General features: G+C 35.5%; 1 protein-coding gene across 4 annotated transcripts in view; it reads left to right on the top strand.

Moving 5' to 3' along the window:
* LOC127975938 (neuronal PAS domain-containing protein 3-like) overlaps positions 1–22,143 on the top strand; it is a 281,812-nt gene that overhangs the window by 55,943 nt on the left and 203,726 nt on the right. For 3 of the 4 annotated variants that reach the window (XM_052579992.1, XM_052579991.1, XM_052579993.1), the window contains exon 2: positions 8,505–8,603. The exons of the other annotated variant lie outside the window; for it this stretch is intronic. In XM_052579992.1, coding sequence (XP_052435952.1) covers positions 8,505–8,603 — 99 coding nt within the window. The remainder of the gene's footprint in view (positions 1–8,504; positions 8,604–22,143) is intronic. 4 annotated transcript variants of the gene reach the window in all.

The raw sequence follows: 22,143 nt of genomic DNA, 5'->3' as shown, positions 1-22,143 counted from the left end.
CTTCCTGAGGGGTGTGATTTTTGCTATGTTAGCTGCGGCTGATGGAGTTGGGTTTGAGAGCTGTCTGGTCGCATCGCCACACCGCTGTCTCTTTTGAATAATGGCACTGATAATTTGAGGCACTCCAGTGAAAGAGAGGCGTTGATGCTGAGTAAATAGGCTGATTGGGGAGAGATGAAGGTCAGTCCCGCTGCAGGTGACAAAACAGTGAATCACAGCCACCCGCTCTGCTCTATCCATCATTTCGTTCCTTCCTTTTATCCCCTTTCTCTCTTCACAACATCCCGTTCCCCTCTCCTACCCCCAAGGAACTTAAAAAGAACACAAATGAATCTCACTATGAGATGCGTAGATTTTTTTTCCTGAAGTGATCGCATAAGCCGTCCTGTGAAGTGTTTTCATCATTTGCAAAGCAGAGTTCGCCTTTAAAGTCGACGTGAAATCAGACTCTGTTTACTTTGTGAAAACCAAAGTTGTGTTTAGAGTTAAAAGGTTTGGGGCTGTTAAGATTTTTTTCTCTTTTGCTCAGCAAGGCTGCATTTATTTGATCAAAAATACAGTAAAAGCAGTAATATTGTGAAATATTGTTACAAATATAAAATAACTCTTTTCTATTTGATTATATTTTAAAATGTAATTTATTCCTGCGTCTTCAGTGTCACACAATCTTTCAGAAATCATTCTAATATACTGATTCCCTCTTATTATTATCCATGTTGAAAACAGCTTCATATTTTTGTGTGTTTTCCAGGATTCTTTCATGAATGGAAAGTTTAAAAACCAGTGAATTAAAGATTAATGTATTTTTATATTACGTCAGCACTGTACAATTTGAGTTCTGTCACTTTTAATGAATCAATTTGAATGCATCCTTGCTGAATAAAAGTATTGTTTCTAGTATTTATTAGAGAAATAGCAATGTCCGATTCTTAAACAAAGCATTATTTTGATTTTGAATCTTTTCGGTGATCAAGTGAACTTCCCTGGTTACACTCAATGTTCAGTAACGGTGTTTAACAGCTTGCTGAAGGGGAAAATGATCCGTAATAATAAGCTACATTTTCAAATGGAGGAATATTTTCAGATTTCTTAATTGTAAATTGTCATAATATGGATGTTAAATTTGAAAAGTGAGTTGAGTTTTGCCAGCAGTAAATACTCTCTCTCATCAGAGATGAGGTTGTTTATTTAAATGCTCTGTCCCACCAAATGGATAGAGTTGGACTTCCTGTGAAGCGCGGTTTCCATCCTCCCAGCTCGGCTCGTGCTGGAAACTGCAGTTGGCCTTAAGGAACAAGTGTGGGATGATAAAGTAAGAGCTGTAGTTGTGAATAAATTGGCTTCATTAGTGTCTCACTCAAGTTCATGACATCAGAGATGTTACCCGTTATAGCCTACAGGAGAGAGTCAATCTAGACGCCTGCTGAGGGTACGGTGTTCACAGCACACACCCACCCACACTGTGATGAGCTGCGAGACTCTCTCTACACACACACACACACGCTCTGAATCATTCAGATTTCTCCTCTGGCACTTTCAGCAAAGCATATGCGTGAGTGTCATTCACCTAATGTGAACTGAAACACTGGCTGGGATTTGATTCGGCGCGCTGAAAGCTCAAGCGCTCTTTAGCGGAGTGTTGGCGCGGGGCCGACCGCAGCTTTGAGGCCCGGGGTTACGGAGGAACACAGACTTATAGAGCCGCAGTTATCAATGGGCTCATAATGACTTATCCTTGGCATTAGCTGGGAAAATATGGGACTATTATACAAATATTTTTCCAAGAAATAAAATTAGAGAAGAAAGACTGTGGAGGTTGTTACTCATTAGCCGGCCCACACAGACTCTGCACCCGCTGATTTCCTCATCAGAACGCCTGTCACTCACACCCTTTCCTTGCTGGGTATTTGTACTTGTTCGTGCTACTTTCAGCTATGTTTCACATGTTTGACCACACTAAAGTTTCCCCCTAAAATTAGCATCAGAAAACGTCTGCAGATTCTGTCGACCTGCTCTTTAAGGAGAATTCAATGAGATTTTCATTTGAGGATTTGATTCCTTGTAACAGTTCTGTTTCCTTAACGATTCCATCAACTGTTCTTCTAAGAGTCATTTAGTTTGTAAATTAATGTGCACCCAGCAAGGACAACCGTATTATAATTTTAGTTTTTTCTCATATTCAAAACAGAATTCAGAGCTCTCAATTTAGCTCATTTCTTTTCCTGTGGTGCTGTAGATTCTGTAGCAAATGCTATCATTGATGTTTTATTACAGTGTGAGTATTAAAGCAAGGACTGTTAGTTATATAGTGAAAATAGTTGTTTTTTGAAGTTCAAAAAAAAATTAAATATATATTCTGATTTAAACTAATATTTTATTATTTAGTAATGCTTTATATTTATATATATATATATATATATATATATATATATATATATATATATATATATATATATATATATATATATATATATATATATATATATATATATATATATATAAGCAAACACACATATATAATAGTGCTGTCTAATGATTAATTGTGATTAAACGCTTCCAAAATAAGTTTTTATTTACATAATATTTGTGTGTGTACTGTTTATTTTTATTATGTATATATAAATACATACTCATACAGTATATATTTTGAAAATGCTAACATGTATTTACATGTTTATATTTGTATAATTTATATTATATATAAATATATTTAACATACAAATATAACATATTTTCTTAAATATACACAAGCGTGTGTGTGTGTGTGTGTGTGTGTATTTATATATACATAATACATCTACAGAGTTCACACACAAATATTATGTAAACAAAAACTTGATGCGAATCCTCACAATTAATCGTTTTACAGCACTAATATATATCTGTAATAAATATATTTTAAATATATTCCATTTCCAAAAACAAAAATGTGTTAATTTGATCTTATTTATTATCTTATTATTAGTGAACTCTTATTACTCAAAATAATACATTTATGTATTCGCTATAATTCTGTTTTAAACCCGACAGACTTATTTGTTGAAGAATGTCTAAGATATTTTTTTTTATTATAATGTTTTTCTGTAAAGTGAAAGTGGCCTGACTGTCTAGCAATATTTTCAGTAAGCAGCAACTTAATGGTTTCCTTTATGGATCTTGTTCACAATCAACTGAAAAGTATCATGAAACCAGCTGAGTTTAGAACTACATGATGACCATTAAATAATGACCGATTTCATTTTGGGTGACCTGTTCCTTTAAGAGCTGGAACAAGCAGAATGCCGCTTTGTCCCTGTATTTCTGAGCATGAATGTATGTGTGTGCGCTCAACAGATATGACGGCAGTCTTGTCCCTGTACCGCAGTGAATATCCCAGTCTCTCTGCTGGTTTGATGTGGTGCAGCAGACGGCTCTTAATAATTTATTTGCGTAGCAGCACTTGAACAGTGATGCCGTCTTTCTCTTTCTCTCTCACACATACACATACACGCAGGTCAGGTGTGTATCCCCACACTTCTTCACCACAACTCAAACACACGCACAAGTTTCTTCATCACATATGTTAGTAAAAATAGATGACAGTGTCTTGTCTTCTTGTAGCCTGTCGGTTTGTTATGGTTTTCTTCATGTGACAGCTCAAACAGGATCTATAGAAACTTCAGATTGGTCCTTTTAGTTTCTGATTTACATCCCGGGATGTCAAGTACTACTGTACAGCCAATGAATACATATCACAGAATAAAATAGAAATATATATTTACGATAAATAAACATATCTGAATATATTCAGATTCCCAAACCAAAAATGAAAATGGTCATTTATTTGCTGTCATGTATTTTGAAATCTTTAAAAATATATATATTTTTTATTATATATATTCATAGCATTTTATTTTATATTGCAATACAGCCCACATTTCAACAAAATCAACACGCTGCTTTGTTGCAATGTCATTGTAGTATTATTTATATGGTACTTTAGTATGTTGTTTTATATTTTCAATTATTTTTTTTAAGTTTAGGTTTCAGTGATTTTGTCATGTAAATTCTTTTTATTAGAATTTGGGTTTTTAAACCTCTATATACCTTAAATTTCTATATGCATGTAATTTAATTTAGTTTAAGTTATACTTAAACATTATTTCAGTTGTAAAAGTTTTTTTATCTAATATTAATTAAGAATTTTTTACACATTTAATTTGACTTTTAGTTAACAGTAACAACATTGGTAGGCTGTATGGATATTTGGTTAATTTTATTTGTAACATTTCTTTTAATGTTATGCATTAAGCTATATCTGTGTTCTCAAACAGCTTGTCTTTTCAATGGTTTCTGCTGTGTATTCTTGTGTGTCAGTTTTATGTCCATCTTGTCCAGACTGACTAATCTGGCCCTTTTCTCCATGAGCGTCAGGTTAACTCTGCGGTCAGAGCCATCGGCCCCTGTGCTCTAGATTTATTGTCTCTGTGATGGTAGCTGGGTTGTGGTCAGCATGTTCATGGGGGAACTATGGATGGCTTGTGCGTTATTGTAATGGACTCTTGCATGGGAGAATTTACCTGTAAATGTCACTCACCCCACTCCAGCAGATGACATCGATAAAAGCCCCCGTAAATCACACTGGGCGGCCCCTACGCCCAATCCAGCAGTCAATATCACAGCCTAATAAACATGCCAGGGGCCCGTAGTACTCTGAGATGAGTGTTGATGCCAGTGATGAGCTGTGTATCACCATCAGTGTGTCTACATCCTTCCACAATCAACTACTTAGTGATCTTTTAGTCTTATTTACTTGGTGTTGTTGTTTTTATTAATGTTCAGTTTTCATTTTAAATTTTGTTATGTGCACTTTTATTAGCACTTCCAACTTCTTAAGCTTCTGCATTCCTTAAACTTAATAAAATTTCAGTTATTCAGTAATTGTAGTACATTTAACAATTTTCTTGTTGTTGTTTTATTTCAACTTTATTTTAATGACGGAAACTAGTTTTAGTTGTAGTTCTAGTTTTATGTTAAGTTTTATTTTAATTTCTATAAATGATTTTTTACTAAATTAAAAAAAAAACATTTTAATCAAAAACTGAAAAAGCAAAAAGCTCCTGCGATTTTGATTTTTATTGCGAACTGCAAACTGTACTTGAGTCCACATGAACCTTATCCCAGACCAGCGTTGGTTAGGAAACATTAGCGTGTGAAAACTACTCCACAGGAGAATTTGACAAGAAGTGACAGTGATGTATGCTTTAGTTTTTAACTCTTTTTGCAGCTGTGGTTTTACTACAAACGCTCTTACCTTTAGTTCATGCAGTGGTATATTTTCAGCTCTTTCCATGAAGTTCCTTGTATTTAATTTTTTCGCCCAGGATTGGGGTTTGATTTCTCATCATATTCTGCCTTCTGTCTCTTCTTAGTCTCTCTGGATTGTTCCGTTTACGCAGCTGAGGGAAAATAAGGTGTTATTTTGCGGGGTTATGACAGGTGTGTGGAGCGTTCCCGTGTTTGATTGACACGCTCCTCGTTTTGTGTGGATTGAAGGTCTCTGTGATGCAGCACGGGTCTGCAGTACCTCTGTCCTGGCCTTCTGTGAATGTGTGTGTGTGTATTTTGTGAACACTGCTGGAATACGAGAGACACAAGAATATCCTTTCCCTCAACAGCGCTTCTCATCTCTGCTCTAGTCGTGCTCTCTCTCAGTCTGCCAGCCCTTTGGCACGGGCCGCTCTGTTCTGACATGGTACCATCCTGTTGGATAATAATCCTCAGATGCTACTGCAAACCCACAGAGCAGATCTTCAGCACTCTGAGGCCTGTATTACATCGCTTGTGCTGTTGACTTTATGAACGCCTGGGCCAAACCGGCAGGAGAGGGTATCCTGCAAATGCTCCTCTCTCTCCAGCCTGCATGAGCGTCAGGGGTTTAGCATCTGATGGAAATCAGAAACCGCATTAGGATTAATGGTAGTGTTATTTCGGTACTATTTACTGTATATATCCTACTATTTTGAATTAAATTCCTTTTTTTAAGGTTTGATTTGAAATATTTAATTAGTTTATTTTCTTTTGTGATCTGTAAATGAATTTATTTATATATAAAAAAAAAAAATCTTTGGTATTTAAACTTACTTTATGTCAGTTTTTCAGTTTATTTACTTTCTTACTTTATATTCAGCTTCCAGGGCAACATTAAAAAATTTCAATCTAATATTTATATTTTATTTATAACAAAATATTTTTTTTTATTATAAATTTTTTTAATAAGGTTTTGTTAACAGTAACAGTGACATACTGCCACTTTCTGATTGAACAACATAGTACGATGCATTGTTGTGGAAATGAACTAGCTCGTAATCTCCGTCATTTTAATCACATTAGTTCAACAATTTAGGGCCCTTGTTAATGACGTTGCACACATGTGGTTGAGGAACAACTTCTTCTATTTCAGTTCTTTATATTGTAGAATTCTGACTTTTAATCTTCTATTTGTGAGTTTGTATCGGGCAGCTGTGACTTTTTTCAGACTTTAGTTGTACAAGTTTATATTTTGGAATTTTCAGTTCATACAGTATCTTGCAATTAATTTTTTTTTTAGATTTGCAAGATATAACCTCAAAATTGTGCTGCTAAATGTCAAAAATATGAGATTAAAAATACTTATTTTTTTAAATATATGGTGGAAACGGGCTTTCATAACATGGTACCTTCTAAAATGCCATTGAAATCAACAAATAATAAAAAAAATTGTTGGAAAAAAAAATCACTTTGCAAAAAACAGCAGGAGAACCTATCCAGCATCTTTCTCCAGCTTGTTGGATTGTCAAGGAGTCACACAGGGCCAGGATTTAGCGTGCACAGGAAGTCTGACGCGATTGAGACGGCGTCAGGGTCAGCGGTGCTGTTTTGTACATGCACCCGGAGCAGGCCTGCTTACAAAACTGACACATTTTCAATCATATCGCCGATTCCCTGGAAATCACGGAAAGGCCACGTCGGAGCATTTTATAGAGCACAATGCACCAGATGGGGATTAGTTTTCCCAACATGTGAGGAAAAAAGGTCTTTTTTTTTAAAGAGAGTGCGTAGTGTAGGGGCAATATAGTCGGCTGTGAAAAATGGACCAAATCTTCAGCCGCTGTCTGCAATATACAGTGCCTTTACGGCCATGAAACAAAATCAAAATGGGCCTACATTGGGCCGTGGAGACACTGTGCTTTATTTGTAGGTGAGTATGTGTGTGTGTCGGAGCGTTGCGTGTGTAGGTGTTTTCATTCAGCTGGCGGTAGAATGGCGACACTCTCCATACCTGCAGGGAATTTATTGTGCCAAATGAATTGTGGCCCGTAGAAGTTTGTAAATTGCAAGGCATCAATCTAGAGGAGATATAGAGAGAGAGGAGCGCGGCCGCGTTCACCCCGTCTGATATCAATCCTTTACCGTTAAAACCTCGCCTTTCAATTCCTCCCCATTCATCCTGCAGCAACCTCCGGTGTTTAACAGGGATCATGAAGAGCCCTTAACAAATAAAAGCTCTTTAGCGTTTGAGTGCCGCAGATAAATGCGTGAACGAGGCTGTTTATGCCGAGCAATTAGAACGCCAGCCGTTATCTGTAGTGCATCACGCCCCAGACGAGCCAATCACATTGTCCAAATCAAGAGCCTGGCATATTTGTTAATGTTAAACTACTGTTTTGAAAAATACATGTTTAATATCAGTCAGTAAACATTCTAGAGTCTGGCAATGATTGAGTAAGGCGGAGCTACAGCGTGTAATTCAGAACTCAAACCGCTTTCCCAATCATCAACAATTATCAACTTTATCTGCATTTCAAAATTAATTGAAAATATGCTTTGTGGTGTAAATATTTATCATACTGGTTACTAACAGCAGAAAACATCAAAAGAAAATAGATTTCTGATTAATTTAATTTCACATTGCATGTAATGCCATTTTTCATTATTATCCGAGACCATTATTTTTACATTACAACAAATGTCATTTTCATAAAAAGTTATTATTGTAAAAGTTCTATCTATCTATCTATCTATCTATCTATCTATCTATCTATCTATCTATCTATCTATCTATCTATCTATCTATCTATCTATCTATCTATCTATCTATCTATCTATCGTTCATTCTATTGTTCTGTCCATTGATCTATCTATAGTTCTTTCGTTCTATCTTTCTATCTGTTCTTCTATCCTTCTGTCTGTTGTTCTTTCTATATTTCTGTCTGTTGTTCTATCTATTGTTCTATTGTTTCATTCTGTCTATCATTCTACCGATCTATTGTTCTATCATTCTAACTATCTATCATTCTATCCTTTGTTTTGCCTGTCGTTCTATTATTCTGTCTTATATTTCAGATTATCAGGTATATGTAATTGTCTTCAAAATGTTTGCCTCATTGAAGTTGTACTCCTAATCTGTGTGAATTCTGGGTCATTCTGGGTGCTGATGTTTCCATCATTACGGCCGTTAAGAGCTTTTCCACGTTTCTCCACAGCGAGCCATACTGGGAAAGGTCTGCTAATGCAAGCTCCTGCTCCGCCACTAGGCCCAAGACACTCCACCTTGGAGGGCAACAACATACCTCATCACCATGGTAATCCATCCCTTCTACCACATCTCTCAGTCCAGCTGGAGCCAATAGAATTCACAGATCATCTGCACATACACCAGACATTTCAACAGCACTTCAGCCTCACACACACTGTCACAGACAAATAACATTTGTATTGTACAGTATAGATGATACAGATTCAGTGATTTATAGCTTCCTCCCAAAGTTTTTTATTAACACTGTCCTTGATCCATCATAGATTTTTTGTGTGTGTATTTTAACCATGGTCACTTTAGTTTCTTCCAGAATGCTGGTATAGGTATAACTACTACTGTAAAAGGTGTGCTGCATTCATGTCATGTCAAAAATACAGTTATTTCAGTTTTACAAGCAGTTCATCTTTGTTAAACACATACTTTGGAAATGCAGAATTAATGGAATGTAAATACACAATAACATGAAAATATTTTGGGTTCAGTAAACAGTTTTTAAATGCGTTTATTTTCTTGAAATATTAAAATTTTAAAATGTTTTTCTGATATAATATATTTTTAAATGTATTTAATTTCTGCGAAGGTGTAGCTGAATTTTGATAAGAAATCAGAAATCATTAAACTATGCTGAAATGCTTTTTATGTAGCATTACTTATTTTCAGGGATGCACGATATTATCGGATTGATATCAGAATGGGCCGATAATGGCTTTAAAGTAAATAATATAAAAAATAATGTTAACTCACATGTATTCAGGGTGTGCTAGTGATTAGATAATGTCAGTAGGTGGGCTCATTATTGAAGCAAAGTTTTGTCTGAATGATGATTAGAATCACTCTTTTGGATCACTTCATTTAATCTGTGAAAGCATGTACAGAATGAGGCGTTTGGTGTATGATATAATAAATAGTAATTGCATGTGCAGTGGCAGCATTGACATCCTCCCCCAGGTCTCCAATTTTATATATACTGATTTATTCATAAATGTGTAATTTGTTTTATTTTTTAAAACAAATTATAAGCTCTGAAATATTTTCTGAATTGTTACTCTTTTGCTTTAGACCATCTACAAATGTTAAATCTTAAAATAAAATGTTAGGGTTAACACTGCATCTTTCTGGGGGGAAAATGCAATGATTGATATATAGTTTATTTATAGTTATTTTCAAAAAAACCTTCATTATTGTTTATTTAATTCTAACAAATAAGTTCTTGTTAAAAACTAACCATAATTAAAAATATTTTGCTTATAATTTCTGCACAGGAGAGACTTGACGTTGTTTCCAAACAAAGGGAAATATAGTTGAAAAATACCGGCAAATAGAGTTGAAAAATACCGGCATATCGGATATCGGCAAAAATCCAATATCATGCATTCCAACTTATTAATATCAAAGTTGAACAGTTCTGCAGCTTAATATTTTTGTATAAACTGATAAATGTTTTCAAGATTTTGCTGTCGTCATCAACAAAGAAGAATATGGATCCATTTCAGCCTTTATTCACATTAGAAAACAATCATTTCTAAGAAATGAACAGCTTGTAATTCTGACACAACATGAACGCTGCATTGATATCAACCAGCACTGTCACTAAAAAAAGAAATGAACTAACAGAACACTCTAAAAATAAAGGTTCTTTATTGGCATTGATGGTTCCAATTAAGAAGCTTTAACATCTTTCCATTCCACAAAAGGTTTGTTATAGTGAAAAAAAATTAATCCGATTATTCAAATGTTTTTTTCCACTCTAACACACACACACACACACACACACACACAAAATGGTTATTTTAAGAACTGTTCACTTGAAAGGTTCTTTGGGGGTACCAAAAACGGTCCTTCTATGGCACCGCTGCGAAAACCCCCTTTTGCAACCTTAATTTTTACAAGTGAAATATTCTGGATCTTCTTAGACTGCCTAAAGTTGACCCCAGATTTATTTATGATTATTTTACAGAAGCTACAGTAGCTTTTTTGACGGAAACTGTGGTTACTTACCATAGTTAGCTTTTGTTAGGTGTCCACTCACTTCTTTCCCCAGTCACCAGCCTAAAAATGTATATTATTCTTGAAGATTTTTTTCTTCATTTGAGATAGAATAGTCTTTCAAGGATTTGCAAAGGACAAAAAAAAAAAATATTATGCAGTAACGGTTTTGTCAGAAACTCAACATAGAGTCCTTTTCTCTCAACTTTTTTTCTAGAAATGAACAATGAACACTTTTAGATTTTTCCTCTTGCATGTGTGTTTTCTTTTTTAATCATCTGAGGTAGGATTACATCTTTGGTGTTTCTTTAATTCAGTGAGCAACCCCAAGTGAGTATTTTGCCCTCACAAAGACATTCTTAATTGATCAAAAACAAGTATTATTGCTACAGAGCCGCGGCAGCTCAAATAAATTATGCCACAGAAACAGAAATCCAATACGTTATAGGCTTAGCAAGACGAGCTGTATTGCTTATAGCTCTGATAAACGTTGCCCCTTTCCAGAAGTGCCCTTCATTGTGCCCCTCGCTGATTTCCAACCTCTGAAGATGAAACAAGGCATTGTGGGAAGTGAAGTTTCACGTATTCCTCCGAGACCAGGCATGCTGGAAGTTTCCAGAGATCTCTTTGTAGTGTACGGAAATGCATTTGAGAAATATGCAGCGCTGATTATATGCAGGCGGCTCTTGATGGATTGGTAAGGAACGGAGGCACGGGGGCTCTGGGATTACTGTCACACTGACTAAAGAGGATTTATTTATCACATTCACAAAAAGCCTCTTCTAATAGCTCATCATGGGGTGTATTTAGAACTATTAGTACAACCACCCTTGGCTTCTGATACACTACCTGCCAGTGCGCATAACAGCAGATCTGCCTCCTCTGTCATAAGTGCTTCCTCTATTTTTATGTCTCTTTTCTCGCACACCGGCATTCTGTTCACGCTTTGACACTTTAGGTATGGCGTAAAGCCACTAAACAGATTTTCACCTTTTTATTCCCCTCTGAAAGCGTTCCAGCGAACAAAAGCACAATGCCAACACCATCACCATGCCAACATACTGGCATTAGATGCCCTCGCTGTCCATTAAAGAGGCGCATGCTTCAAAAGCCAGGAAATTATTTAAATGGACCATATTCTACTTTTGTTGTGGTTTATTTTTTCCCTGAGAAGGCCACTTATAGTATTAGTCAAGGTTTCTTGCACCCGAAACAGTCCAAATGTAGTTTCCTGCTATTTCCCCCCTCGGTGACCTTTAGTATTAAAGAGATAAGAAATTAAAAATTTTATGTTGTTCCAAAATCATATTCTGTTTTTTTTTATTATTATTATATATGAACATAAAAGTAGATTTTCTCAAAGTCATAAAAAAGACAGAAAAAGAGTCAATAGTATGTTTGGCTATATTGCAAGTCTTCTGTAGTCATGTGATAGCTTTGTGTGAAGACAGACAGAAACATTTTTTACAATTTACAAATGTAGTTATTTAGTTTTCTTTGCTGCAGCTGTCAAATGTCATTTTCCTGCAAACTGGCATATCATTTTTTTTTGACTCAGGAACCAATGGGGCTTGACATCAAACATCAAACCTGTATCTAACCAATACATTTAGCTAAAATACAGGTTTGTTCCTCAATCAAAGCTAAAGTTTGTCTTAGGAGACTTGGAATTAAGGACTATTTTTTTTCTTTTTTGCAAGCTTGCCATTTCAGAGTATTGTTTTATATGTAAATGATCACAGTTTTGATTTCCTGTGGCATATTTACAACTGTCATCTAAACGTGTCAGGTTACTGAATACTAAATAGATGTTGATACATACACTACTGTTCAAAATTTAGGGCCCAAAAGTTTAGGGCCCTGTAATACACCCGTTGCAATGCGACCCAAGGCACAGTGCAAGTGTGTTTGCTAGTTTCAGTCCGGCGTTGTACGCATTTTCCCGTCCAGTGCCAAGTCGTTTAATTAGCAAATGCATTTGCGCACAGTTTTGCACCCATGGGCGCGCTGGTCTAAAAAAGAGGTGTGTTCAGGTGCATTGCTGGCGCAATGCTATTTTAAGGAGCTGAAAATAGACTGCGCCATAGACCAACTCAAACCTGGTCTAAAGTCTGGCGCAATGTTTTTTTCTTTGTTATTTACAGAGCGTGTTAGTACAGGTGGCTCCACAATGCGCATACAAGCTGCTTATTAAACACAGTGCGTGCTTATTTGCACGCACAGCAGCAAACATGGCAAATATAAAAAAGTAAAGTATTGCAATGCATAAGATTTTTTGTAGGCTAATTAACCTGCTAATTGTCACCCCGTCTATGTGTATATATATATATATATATATATATATATATATATATATATATGTATATGTATATGTGTGTGTCATAATGGATAGTCATTGCATGTATCCGAATTTGGCTATGTATTTGCTCGCACACGAGCAGCTCTGTTTCATCTCTGAGACGCGTTCTGTCTTTGAGCTTGCCAAATTCCGCCGTGTAAATAGCAAATCCGTCATGGCACGAGCGCAACTGGCTCTTAAAGGGAATGGAAGATGAGACTCTGATTGGTTTATTGCAAGTTACACCCAAAAACACCCATTACTCATTAAGAGAATAGGGACAATCCGTTTAGACCATGCACCCGGGCGCGCTAACTGTTTTTCTGTCGTTAAAATAGCAAAAGTGGATTTGGAGACGCCCTGAGTGCGCCGGCGCCGTGCGCTTTACACTTTGCGTTTAGATCGTTAAAATAGGGCCCTTAGAGTTCAATTATGCTTACTAAGGCTGCATATATTTGATCAGAAAAACAGTAATATTGTACAATATTATTACAATTTAAAATAACTGTTTTCTATTGGAACATATTTTAAAATGTAATTTATTTCTGTGACGGAAAGCTGAATTTACATCAGCCATTATTTCAGTCTTCAGTGTCCCTGATATATATATATATATATATATATATATATATATATATATATATATATATATATATATATATATATATATATATGCATATATATTCAAAACATTTTTTTAATGATATTTTTTAGTCACAAGTGATGGTGTACTGTATAACTGAAGCAGTGGCTGTCTGGTTTGGTCACTGTGAGGTGTGCTTATGTATCTCAGGTTGATGAGTCTGCTGGTGAATTCCAGCAGGGTTATTTAGTTTAAGTGCTGTTTGATCCGGGAACGCTGGGCAGACTGAAATTGAGATAAATGGCTGTGTGGAAAGGGACGGCCACCTCTCTTCCCAGCATGAGGCCTTTGAGGGGCCGCAGTGGGGCCAAGGGTCTGCCGCACACCTGTCTCTCCTCGTTACGGAGTCCAGCGCTCACAGAGATACCAGCTCTCCTCTATCAAGGCTTATTGGGACCTTTGGCCCCATAAACAGCAAGACATACACAGCGATTGAGTCGTGCACATCCATTACATGTACATACATGCGCACATTATATATTCCATCCAGCCCTGTTTCTCCTCCAACACCTGATTGGACCAAAGTCAGATTGGATTCGACTGAACAGTTGGAACAGAGCATTGGAATAGCTCTGGTAAAACGTCAGATAGAGTTGAAGTGTGTGAATGCCAAAGATTTAGATGCATTGGCTCAGCTGTAAAGTCATCTAATCATCTGAAGAAACTCTTTCATTGCCAGAAGGGATTCCCTTGTGTTGGAGAATAATGTGTTCTTAAAGTCAACATGAACATTTTGATGAATTTTAGATTAAAACCAGTTGATCTGGAATTGATCAGACTGTGAAAAGTGGCCATGATTATACTAGAAAAGAGTCTATTTTTGCAGTAGATGATACCAGGAAACAGAGATGTTGAATGGTACAGTACGTGGAGGCTGAAGGTCAAGATCGCTCTCAAGAGCCTCTCAGTATGTCTCAATGGTAGTGTTGCTTTTTCAGATGTATCATTTTCTATGACTGCTGCAGCCATTACGTTTAATTACTGTTTTAACTACTGACATGAGTTTAGAAAGGCTGCATTAATAAATGGCTATTTACCTATTGGCTATCATAATTTTCTTCACCTGTGAAGTCTTGGTTCACATTTTGAAAATGATTACATTTTGATAAAAATTATTATGGCAAATCATTTAAAGAACAGAAAATGTTCTTTTTTTCCCAATATAGAACAGTTTAATAGATGTTAAAATTTCTTCATGGAGCCATACTTTTTTTTTTTTTGAACTCATGTTGACTTTAAAACCCCATTGAATGCAGAATTTTGCGCATTTCTGTCTATGTCTGTTAGTTTTGAGGTCATCTGTATGCTAGTATACTGCTTTTTTTGAATTGTGAGAGATGAGAGATTCATAAACAGATGGCTGTTTTAACGCATCTGACATTAAATTAATTGCTCAGAGTTTTTTCTTCAAGTAATGCTTTTTAACATTCCCAAATAATCATTCTCTCTCCGTCCCATAATGTGTATTTTTTTGTAATGTGGCATATGCCACATATTAGCTTTGTGCTGACATTGGAATACTAACATTTTACACTTGACCAAGTTAGGATGAAGTTACTAATAGAAAGTACCTACCTGAAGCGATTCAATATAGCGGCTAAAATGGTCAGGTAAAAATACATTTTCAGCTGTATTTTAGGACACAGTTAAACTTAGTGCATCTGAATGAGCCTCCATTAACAGTCCTCATGCACAGCTTTTTAATGGCTTGCTGGCTGTGATACAGAATTTGCTATTAAGTGAGCTAAATGAGGCTGTTTATCAAAAAAAGAAAAAAAAGAAAGAAAAGTTGCATCAAATCTGACACTCGAGAATGTGTATATATACATCATGGTCTGATAAAGCTATAGCTGTTTACAGAGTGACATTTGATGGATGAAGTAGGTCAGACTGAATCAGGCTTTGTTTGTATGCAGGAAATTACTTTGTTGTGTCATGTTTGGGTCATCATCTTATAAAAACAAATACGGAAATTCATTTAGAAATTGTATAGCTAAGTAGGTTTTTGCATTTTCTGAAAAGAATTTGAGGCTTGAGTGTGTTAGTGGTTGCCAGGTGTTTTGCGAGTTTTAGCACTGTTTTTTGGTATTTGAATTAGTTTGTCGTGTCATATTTGGGTCATCAACATATATAAAAACAAATAAATTCAAATGGGAATTCACTTTTTCAGAGATTATTGGTGCAAAACTTAGTGTTATAGTGGTTACCAGATGTTCTGAGCAGATTTAGTGATTTTCTTTTATGTATTCATAGATAATTCTAGATATTGCGTGTGTTCCTCTTAATATGTAAACAGTTTTTTTCCTGTTTGGTTGATTGTAAACTAAAACTTTTAAGTCTCATTAAGCATTATTTGAAGTATCATTCAAATACCACTCATTTGTACCAGTACTAGTCTTAAGCTGTAGATACTACAGGAAAGTGTTTTGTCTTATTTGGGTGATCAATGTATAAAAGACATGGACATTATTTAAGAAACTGTATACCAAGTCATTTTTGCATTTTGTGAGGAAAATTTGAGTGGTTGCCTGATGTTCTGAGTAGTTTAAGTGCACTTTTTATGTATCCTTTGATAATTCTAGATATTGCTCATGTTCATATTAACATGTATAGTTTTTTCCCCACGTAATTGATTGTGAACTGAAAATGTTAAGTTTCAATAAGCAGAAGTATTATTCTTATGCCACTCATTTTTACCGGTACTAGTCTTAAGCAGTAGATCCTACAGGAGATTGGTCAACATGTAAAAAAACAAGGAAATTCATTCAGAAATTGTATAGCTAAGTTTTTGCATTATCTGAGGAAAATGTGAGTGGTAAATGAAACTCTAATTTCTATATAATTTATTTATTTATTTATTTATTTTTTTGAGTTTTAGAGCTTTGTTTCAATCCTGACCAGCGGCAGAAAGTTCCTGTTGTACGGGGCATAAATGAAGCTATCCATTAGAGAGAGGGAGAGAGAGTCCTGTGGAGCGCTGGTTAATATAATGTGTGGCAGGTGGCCTGCTTTGCCTGAGGAAGATCTGTAGGCCATGACAGCTCAGAAAAGGCATAAATCCTCCTCCTCTCTCTTATCTCCAGCCACATTTAGTTGCCATGGGGATTTTATTTATGCAGCTGGAAACTTCCATACTTCAGGTGAGATGCAAACATTTCAGCTGCTGCCTTTCTGTCGGCCTCACCACCGCAGCTCCGGCTGCATTTCATGCTTAAATACATGACAGAGGGACTGAAGACCTGTCTGTTGTAACCGAGGGGAGGTAAAAGTGCCTGCTTATTGTGTCTAGAAGTGGATATAACACGGTCAGTTGAAGTATTTTTGTGATGATGCTGTCCAGAGCGATTTGTGAGGTGTTTTATAGTGCAAACGCACTAAAGATTGAGGGATTTAAAGGACCAGAGAAGGAGAGTTGAAAACAACATGGAATTAAAATGAACCCTGTGTACTTTTATTTATATCAATATTTATCTATATAAAAGAAAAAGTGAATGGTGCTGTGTGTGGATGCTAATATTTTGTTTATTTACTATTTATATTTATTTATTCCCCTCTTTTAATTTTTTTGCCATTTTTATTGTTCTCCAAAACTACTGCTGGACAATTAATAAGGGCAAACCAATAAACAAATATAATGTTAATATATCTAATTAATTAAACAGAATCTTGAATCATATAGAATTAATAAATAGTTAGTTTTTCAATTAAAAATAATGGTTATTGAGAAGAAATAATAAATGTGATTTCAGGTCACATCTTGATATTTATTTCTGTATTTATTAGCAATTTTTATTCTTCGCCAGTCAAAAACCTGTCTGTAGGACAATAGAAATGACACACGGATAAAGCAAATAAAGGACAAATAAATAAATTAGCCTTTTTTTATTGTTCACCAAAAACTTGACTGTTTTTGGACAATAAAAAGGCTGAATGAATCAACGAATGATCACTTAGAAATTAATTTTTAATATTCAGTAACAGTGATTGATAAAATCAGAGCCCAGTACGTTGATTGCTAAAATGACGTGCTGTCCAGTATTATTTCCCAAAAATGTTCTGTTTTACTCATAACTACATCACTTTATGAAAGTCAAATGCATATTCAATTTCATGTTGACATTTTGAGGAATAATTTTTAGAAACAATGCTGTGAATGTGTGAATGTGTTCGGAGTCTAGAATTCAAGCTCGCTCTTCATTTGGACAGATTGTGCTGTTTAGGCTTGGTTTTGCACTGAGCTGTTAACCACGCTGAAGGCCATGTGAGTATTTCCCAGGCTGCTTTATAAGCCTCCCAGCTGTGTACCGGACTCAGTCACTTAACCCCTGTCTGAGTAGCAACGTTAGCATTAGCCAAATGGACACTGCGCAATAACAGCGTGGTGCTAACAGCGCACTCTTGTGCTGGCCTAACGTGCTAATGGGCTTGAATATGGATCACATTAGCTGGAAATGTCAGCAACTTTAAGACAGGTTGTTAAGTACATTTATATTGATTTGTGATGGCTGTATTTATTACATTAGTTCAGGTTTGGGAGTACATTTTTATTTAAGGCTTTTATTCATTGGTATATGAGCAAGTTGATGAGAAACTGTGGGTGTACAGTAAGTAGGGGAAGGCTCATTCTTATACTATAACTTAACTGTTTAAAAAATAGCACACGGAAAACAAACAGGATAAATATAGAGGCACAGTAGAGTTAGTCAATATTTTTAACCATTTTGATTATTAGTTTGTTATCTGGTTTTTATAAAAGAGGATGTTTGCTAAAATGCTTTAGAGCTGGGGTTTTTGTCGTTTTTGACTCAAAGACCTGCATTGTCCAACACAATGCTGCCTGTTTTCAGTGATTTTGTTTGCAGAAACAGATTGATTGAAAGAGATTGAAACAATTGATTTTGTGATTCTAAAGATAAAAAAAATCTGATTTTGTTTGTTTTTCAATAAAGATTATAGATATTGAGGGGGAAAAATGATTTCAGTTTGCATCTTGATTTTTGGTTAAGCACAACATTTATGAACATTTTTATAAAAGACTAACAGTTTGGAAAATGGAAAGGCTATTCAGTTTGACATTCATTTAAATCAGTATTCTGATCTGGTATATTTATTATTAAATGACCAATTTTGTCATATAAGAAGTATATCATAGCACCAAGGATTATGACAAAATTGGCAGCATATTTTATTTAATTTTAATCACCCACCTTCACTTACTCTTGGAATTGTGTTAAATAAACTAGGCATGAGAAAAATGTAGTGTATAGTAGAAATAATCTGTGAATTATATCAGGAAATCACATGAATTGTATTCAGAGTTTCAGAGATAAGTGTACTTGCTCCAGTGTGTTGTTTTTTCTTTTATTAACCTTGTTTAAGTGAAGACATTGAGGGCAGGTGGTGTTGAAAAGGTGTGCACTAGTTCGGAGCGATATGTTTTGAACATTGCATGAGCGAACTTGCAGTATATATTACTTTGTTGCAAGGTTTTCTGTTTGATGTTTTTTTTTCTTCTCTTTTTCAGACCTACTCTTTTCTGTTTTGTTTTTTACCCAGATTCTTCTTTTTTTAAAGGTGCCTAGCATTCAATTATTTAACTGCTTTCTTATCATTTTTTCATCTACCTGTTTCTTTGTCTCTGCGCATGTGTAAATAATGAATGTTATAGATTTCCCAGAGAGGAGAGGAAGGTGGTAGAGGAGTACAGGGGAGGTGCAGGAGGTGGATGGATGTTGCTTGTTTTCGCTCGGTTTATTTGAACAGCAGGACTTTGCTGAGGAACCTTGACCTTGTCTGCACTCTGTCTACCTTGCTCTCCGCTATCTCCTTGGGATCCAGGTGACAGGTTGGCCACTAATGCAGATGTTGAGTGGTAAAAGGAAAAGGGGTTTAATCCTACCTGTACCCTTCATACGCAACTCTGTATATCAAGGTCCAGTGACACAAACATTAATGATGACAGGATCTTTTAAGTCTTGAAGAAGGGAGGCCTGGTGTGAGATTTCTGAATTTTAATACACACACTTTGCTTGTTGTTATGTTACATTTATAAGCCATTTTCACTTTTTTTATTTCTTAAATTCTGAATATCAAAGCACAGCATTGCATAAAGCGATGCATTCATTAAAATATAAGTGCGTGTTTGAAATTGCCCTATCATTTTGTTACGCTCTGCAAATTTGGTCAGAATACACTGTTGCTGTAACACAAATTCTAGATTTATTTTTTATTTTTGGTTTGCCTTCAGATTTCTGTGAAGCAGAAATCAATTGGTTCCACCGTGCATATTTGGGATTTGGAACAGAGAGCGTGTGGTTAGGTAGAAACGCGCCTCATCTGAGACAGAAACACTTATCAGGACGAGCAGAGTCTCAGGACCCGCTGTGCTCAAACTTCCCTCCTGAGCCAGATTTCTGCGGACAAACAAACACGACAAAATACTCAACAAGGATTTCATCTCTTGCTTTTTTATTCTTGTTAGTGAACCTAGCAGGAGCTGTAAACACAAAGCAACCCTGTGCATGTTTAGCCCAACAGGAGATGTTTTTGTATGCTGGATATGTGATTGTAACTGAACTGATTTTGTGGCCTTTGGCCTTGTGAAGGCTGGGAATTCACTGTACTGTGGTTTAGGTGAATTGCAATGCTTTGCTGTGCTGAAACAAACAGCTTAAACCAGCCAAAGGTGGTTAGTTAGACTCCCAGTTGGTCAGACCCATTTGTTTTGATGATTTTATATGGGTTTTAGCCACTTGTTAGTTTGTCAGATTAGGTTGTTGACTAGCTAAACCAGCTTAGACTGGTTTGAGATGTTTTAAGTAGGGTGCAAATACTTAAACACTTAAATGTAATTGGGATTGGTGCATGTAGTAGCTATATTTAGCATTTAGCATAGCATACATGATACAGCTGGGTTCTCTTAAATTTTGTCCAAACATTGAATGTGTAAAACTTTATTTGGTTTTCTTTTCATATGAATAAGGAAATAATATTGTTAGGAGTAGCATTTAGCATTGTATAGCACGTTTAGCATTTTAGCTTAGCATAAATACACAAAAATTTGGTTTAAAACAGTGAGTGTATAAAACTATTTTGTTATCTTATATGTGGTTATCTTTTGTTATGTTTTCATATGAGGAAAGAAATATTTTTGATAGGGGTAGCATTTAGCATTTTATAGCACATTTACCATTTTGTCTTGGCATACACGACAAGATACACCATTTGATCATTTGATCATTTTATATTTATATTAGCACTTAGCTTAGCACACATGTATCGAAACACCATTTTATACATTTGGTTCAAATCATTGAGTCTATAAAATTTTTTGTTATCTAATGTGGTTATCTTTTCATATGACAAAGGAAATATTGTTAGTGTTAGCCTTTAGCATTGTATAGCTTAGAATCTTGGCTTAGCTAGTTTACATTAATTTACACTGTTTCTCACTGATTCATTTCAAAACATCAGTGTAACTTTTATTTGTGTTATCTTGTGTGGAGTTTTTTTCTTATGCAGGAGAAGATAATATTATTGATAGATGTTTCTTTATCATCATTGGGCGTACTTAGCATTTTAGCTTAGCATTTTCCATGACAAACACTATAATCTTTTTGCTTGAAGAATATACACACACCATATATTGTCATAATCGCCTGTTTATTGGCTATATGTTCCACTAGACTGATTTTCCCCTCCCACTTAGCCGTCTTGAGAAACACACAAAATTAATTTCTCCCCATCCAACACGAAGGAGGCCTGGAGAACTTTTAATTTAATGTTTTATTTTTCATTCGTTAGAAAAATTAAGATCAAAGTCAAATTAAGTTCATCCAGGTCCATGTAATCTGTAATTTGGGAGCCTGGAGCAACAACACTCTTTGAGTGTGGCGTTGCAGCCGTCTTTAGATGTGGACGGCAGTAATTACCCAGCTGTTGCTGAGCTATGATTGACATGTGTATTTGGCACAGACCATGTGCACTATTCATGAGCCGCATACCAGCGATAATTAATTGATTCATATGCCTGTAAGCTTTTTCTAAAATATTAACAAGATAAGATTAAAAAGGCATGGAATCGTCAGAGTGAGGCGGTTCTGACCGTGGTATTGGCTGTGAGTCTATTACCTGGAGGAACGCTCAGTTTGTATGCTTTGCCTGTTGTTTTGTGAGATAAAGTAACTCCTGCTGCTGCATGGATACTTACCTGCGTGTAAAAATGAAAAAACAAAGTTTTAGACGTTTATATATTGCACCTTTGCTTGTGGAAGGGTTGCTTTGTATCTATCAGATATGTTATTATTATCACTGCTATAGAGTGACTTCTTTAATGTAATTAACAGAAAAATCGTTGTGCAGATTGCCATATTGCATTTACAACTATTTGCGGTACTTCGCCAAAACATGTGCAGGGTCTTACTGTGCATGATTCAGAAATGCATGCTATTATTAAGAGTAATCCTCTTCATAATGTTTCTGTTCATAATTCTGTTCATAATGTTCATTTTCTTTTTTACGTTATTAAATTAAATTACAATTAAATTTATGCATTTAGCAGACGCTTTTATCCAAAGCGACTTACAGTGTATTCAGGCTATCAATTTTTACATATCATGT

Source organism: Carassius gibelio, chromosome B17, assembly GCF_023724105.1.
Source record: "Carassius gibelio isolate Cgi1373 ecotype wild population from Czech Republic chromosome B17, carGib1.2-hapl.c, whole genome shotgun sequence".
NCBI classification, from domain to species: domain Eukaryota; kingdom Metazoa; phylum Chordata; class Actinopteri; order Cypriniformes; family Cyprinidae; genus Carassius; species Carassius gibelio.
This window is presented reverse-complemented; position numbering and strand designations above follow the sequence as displayed.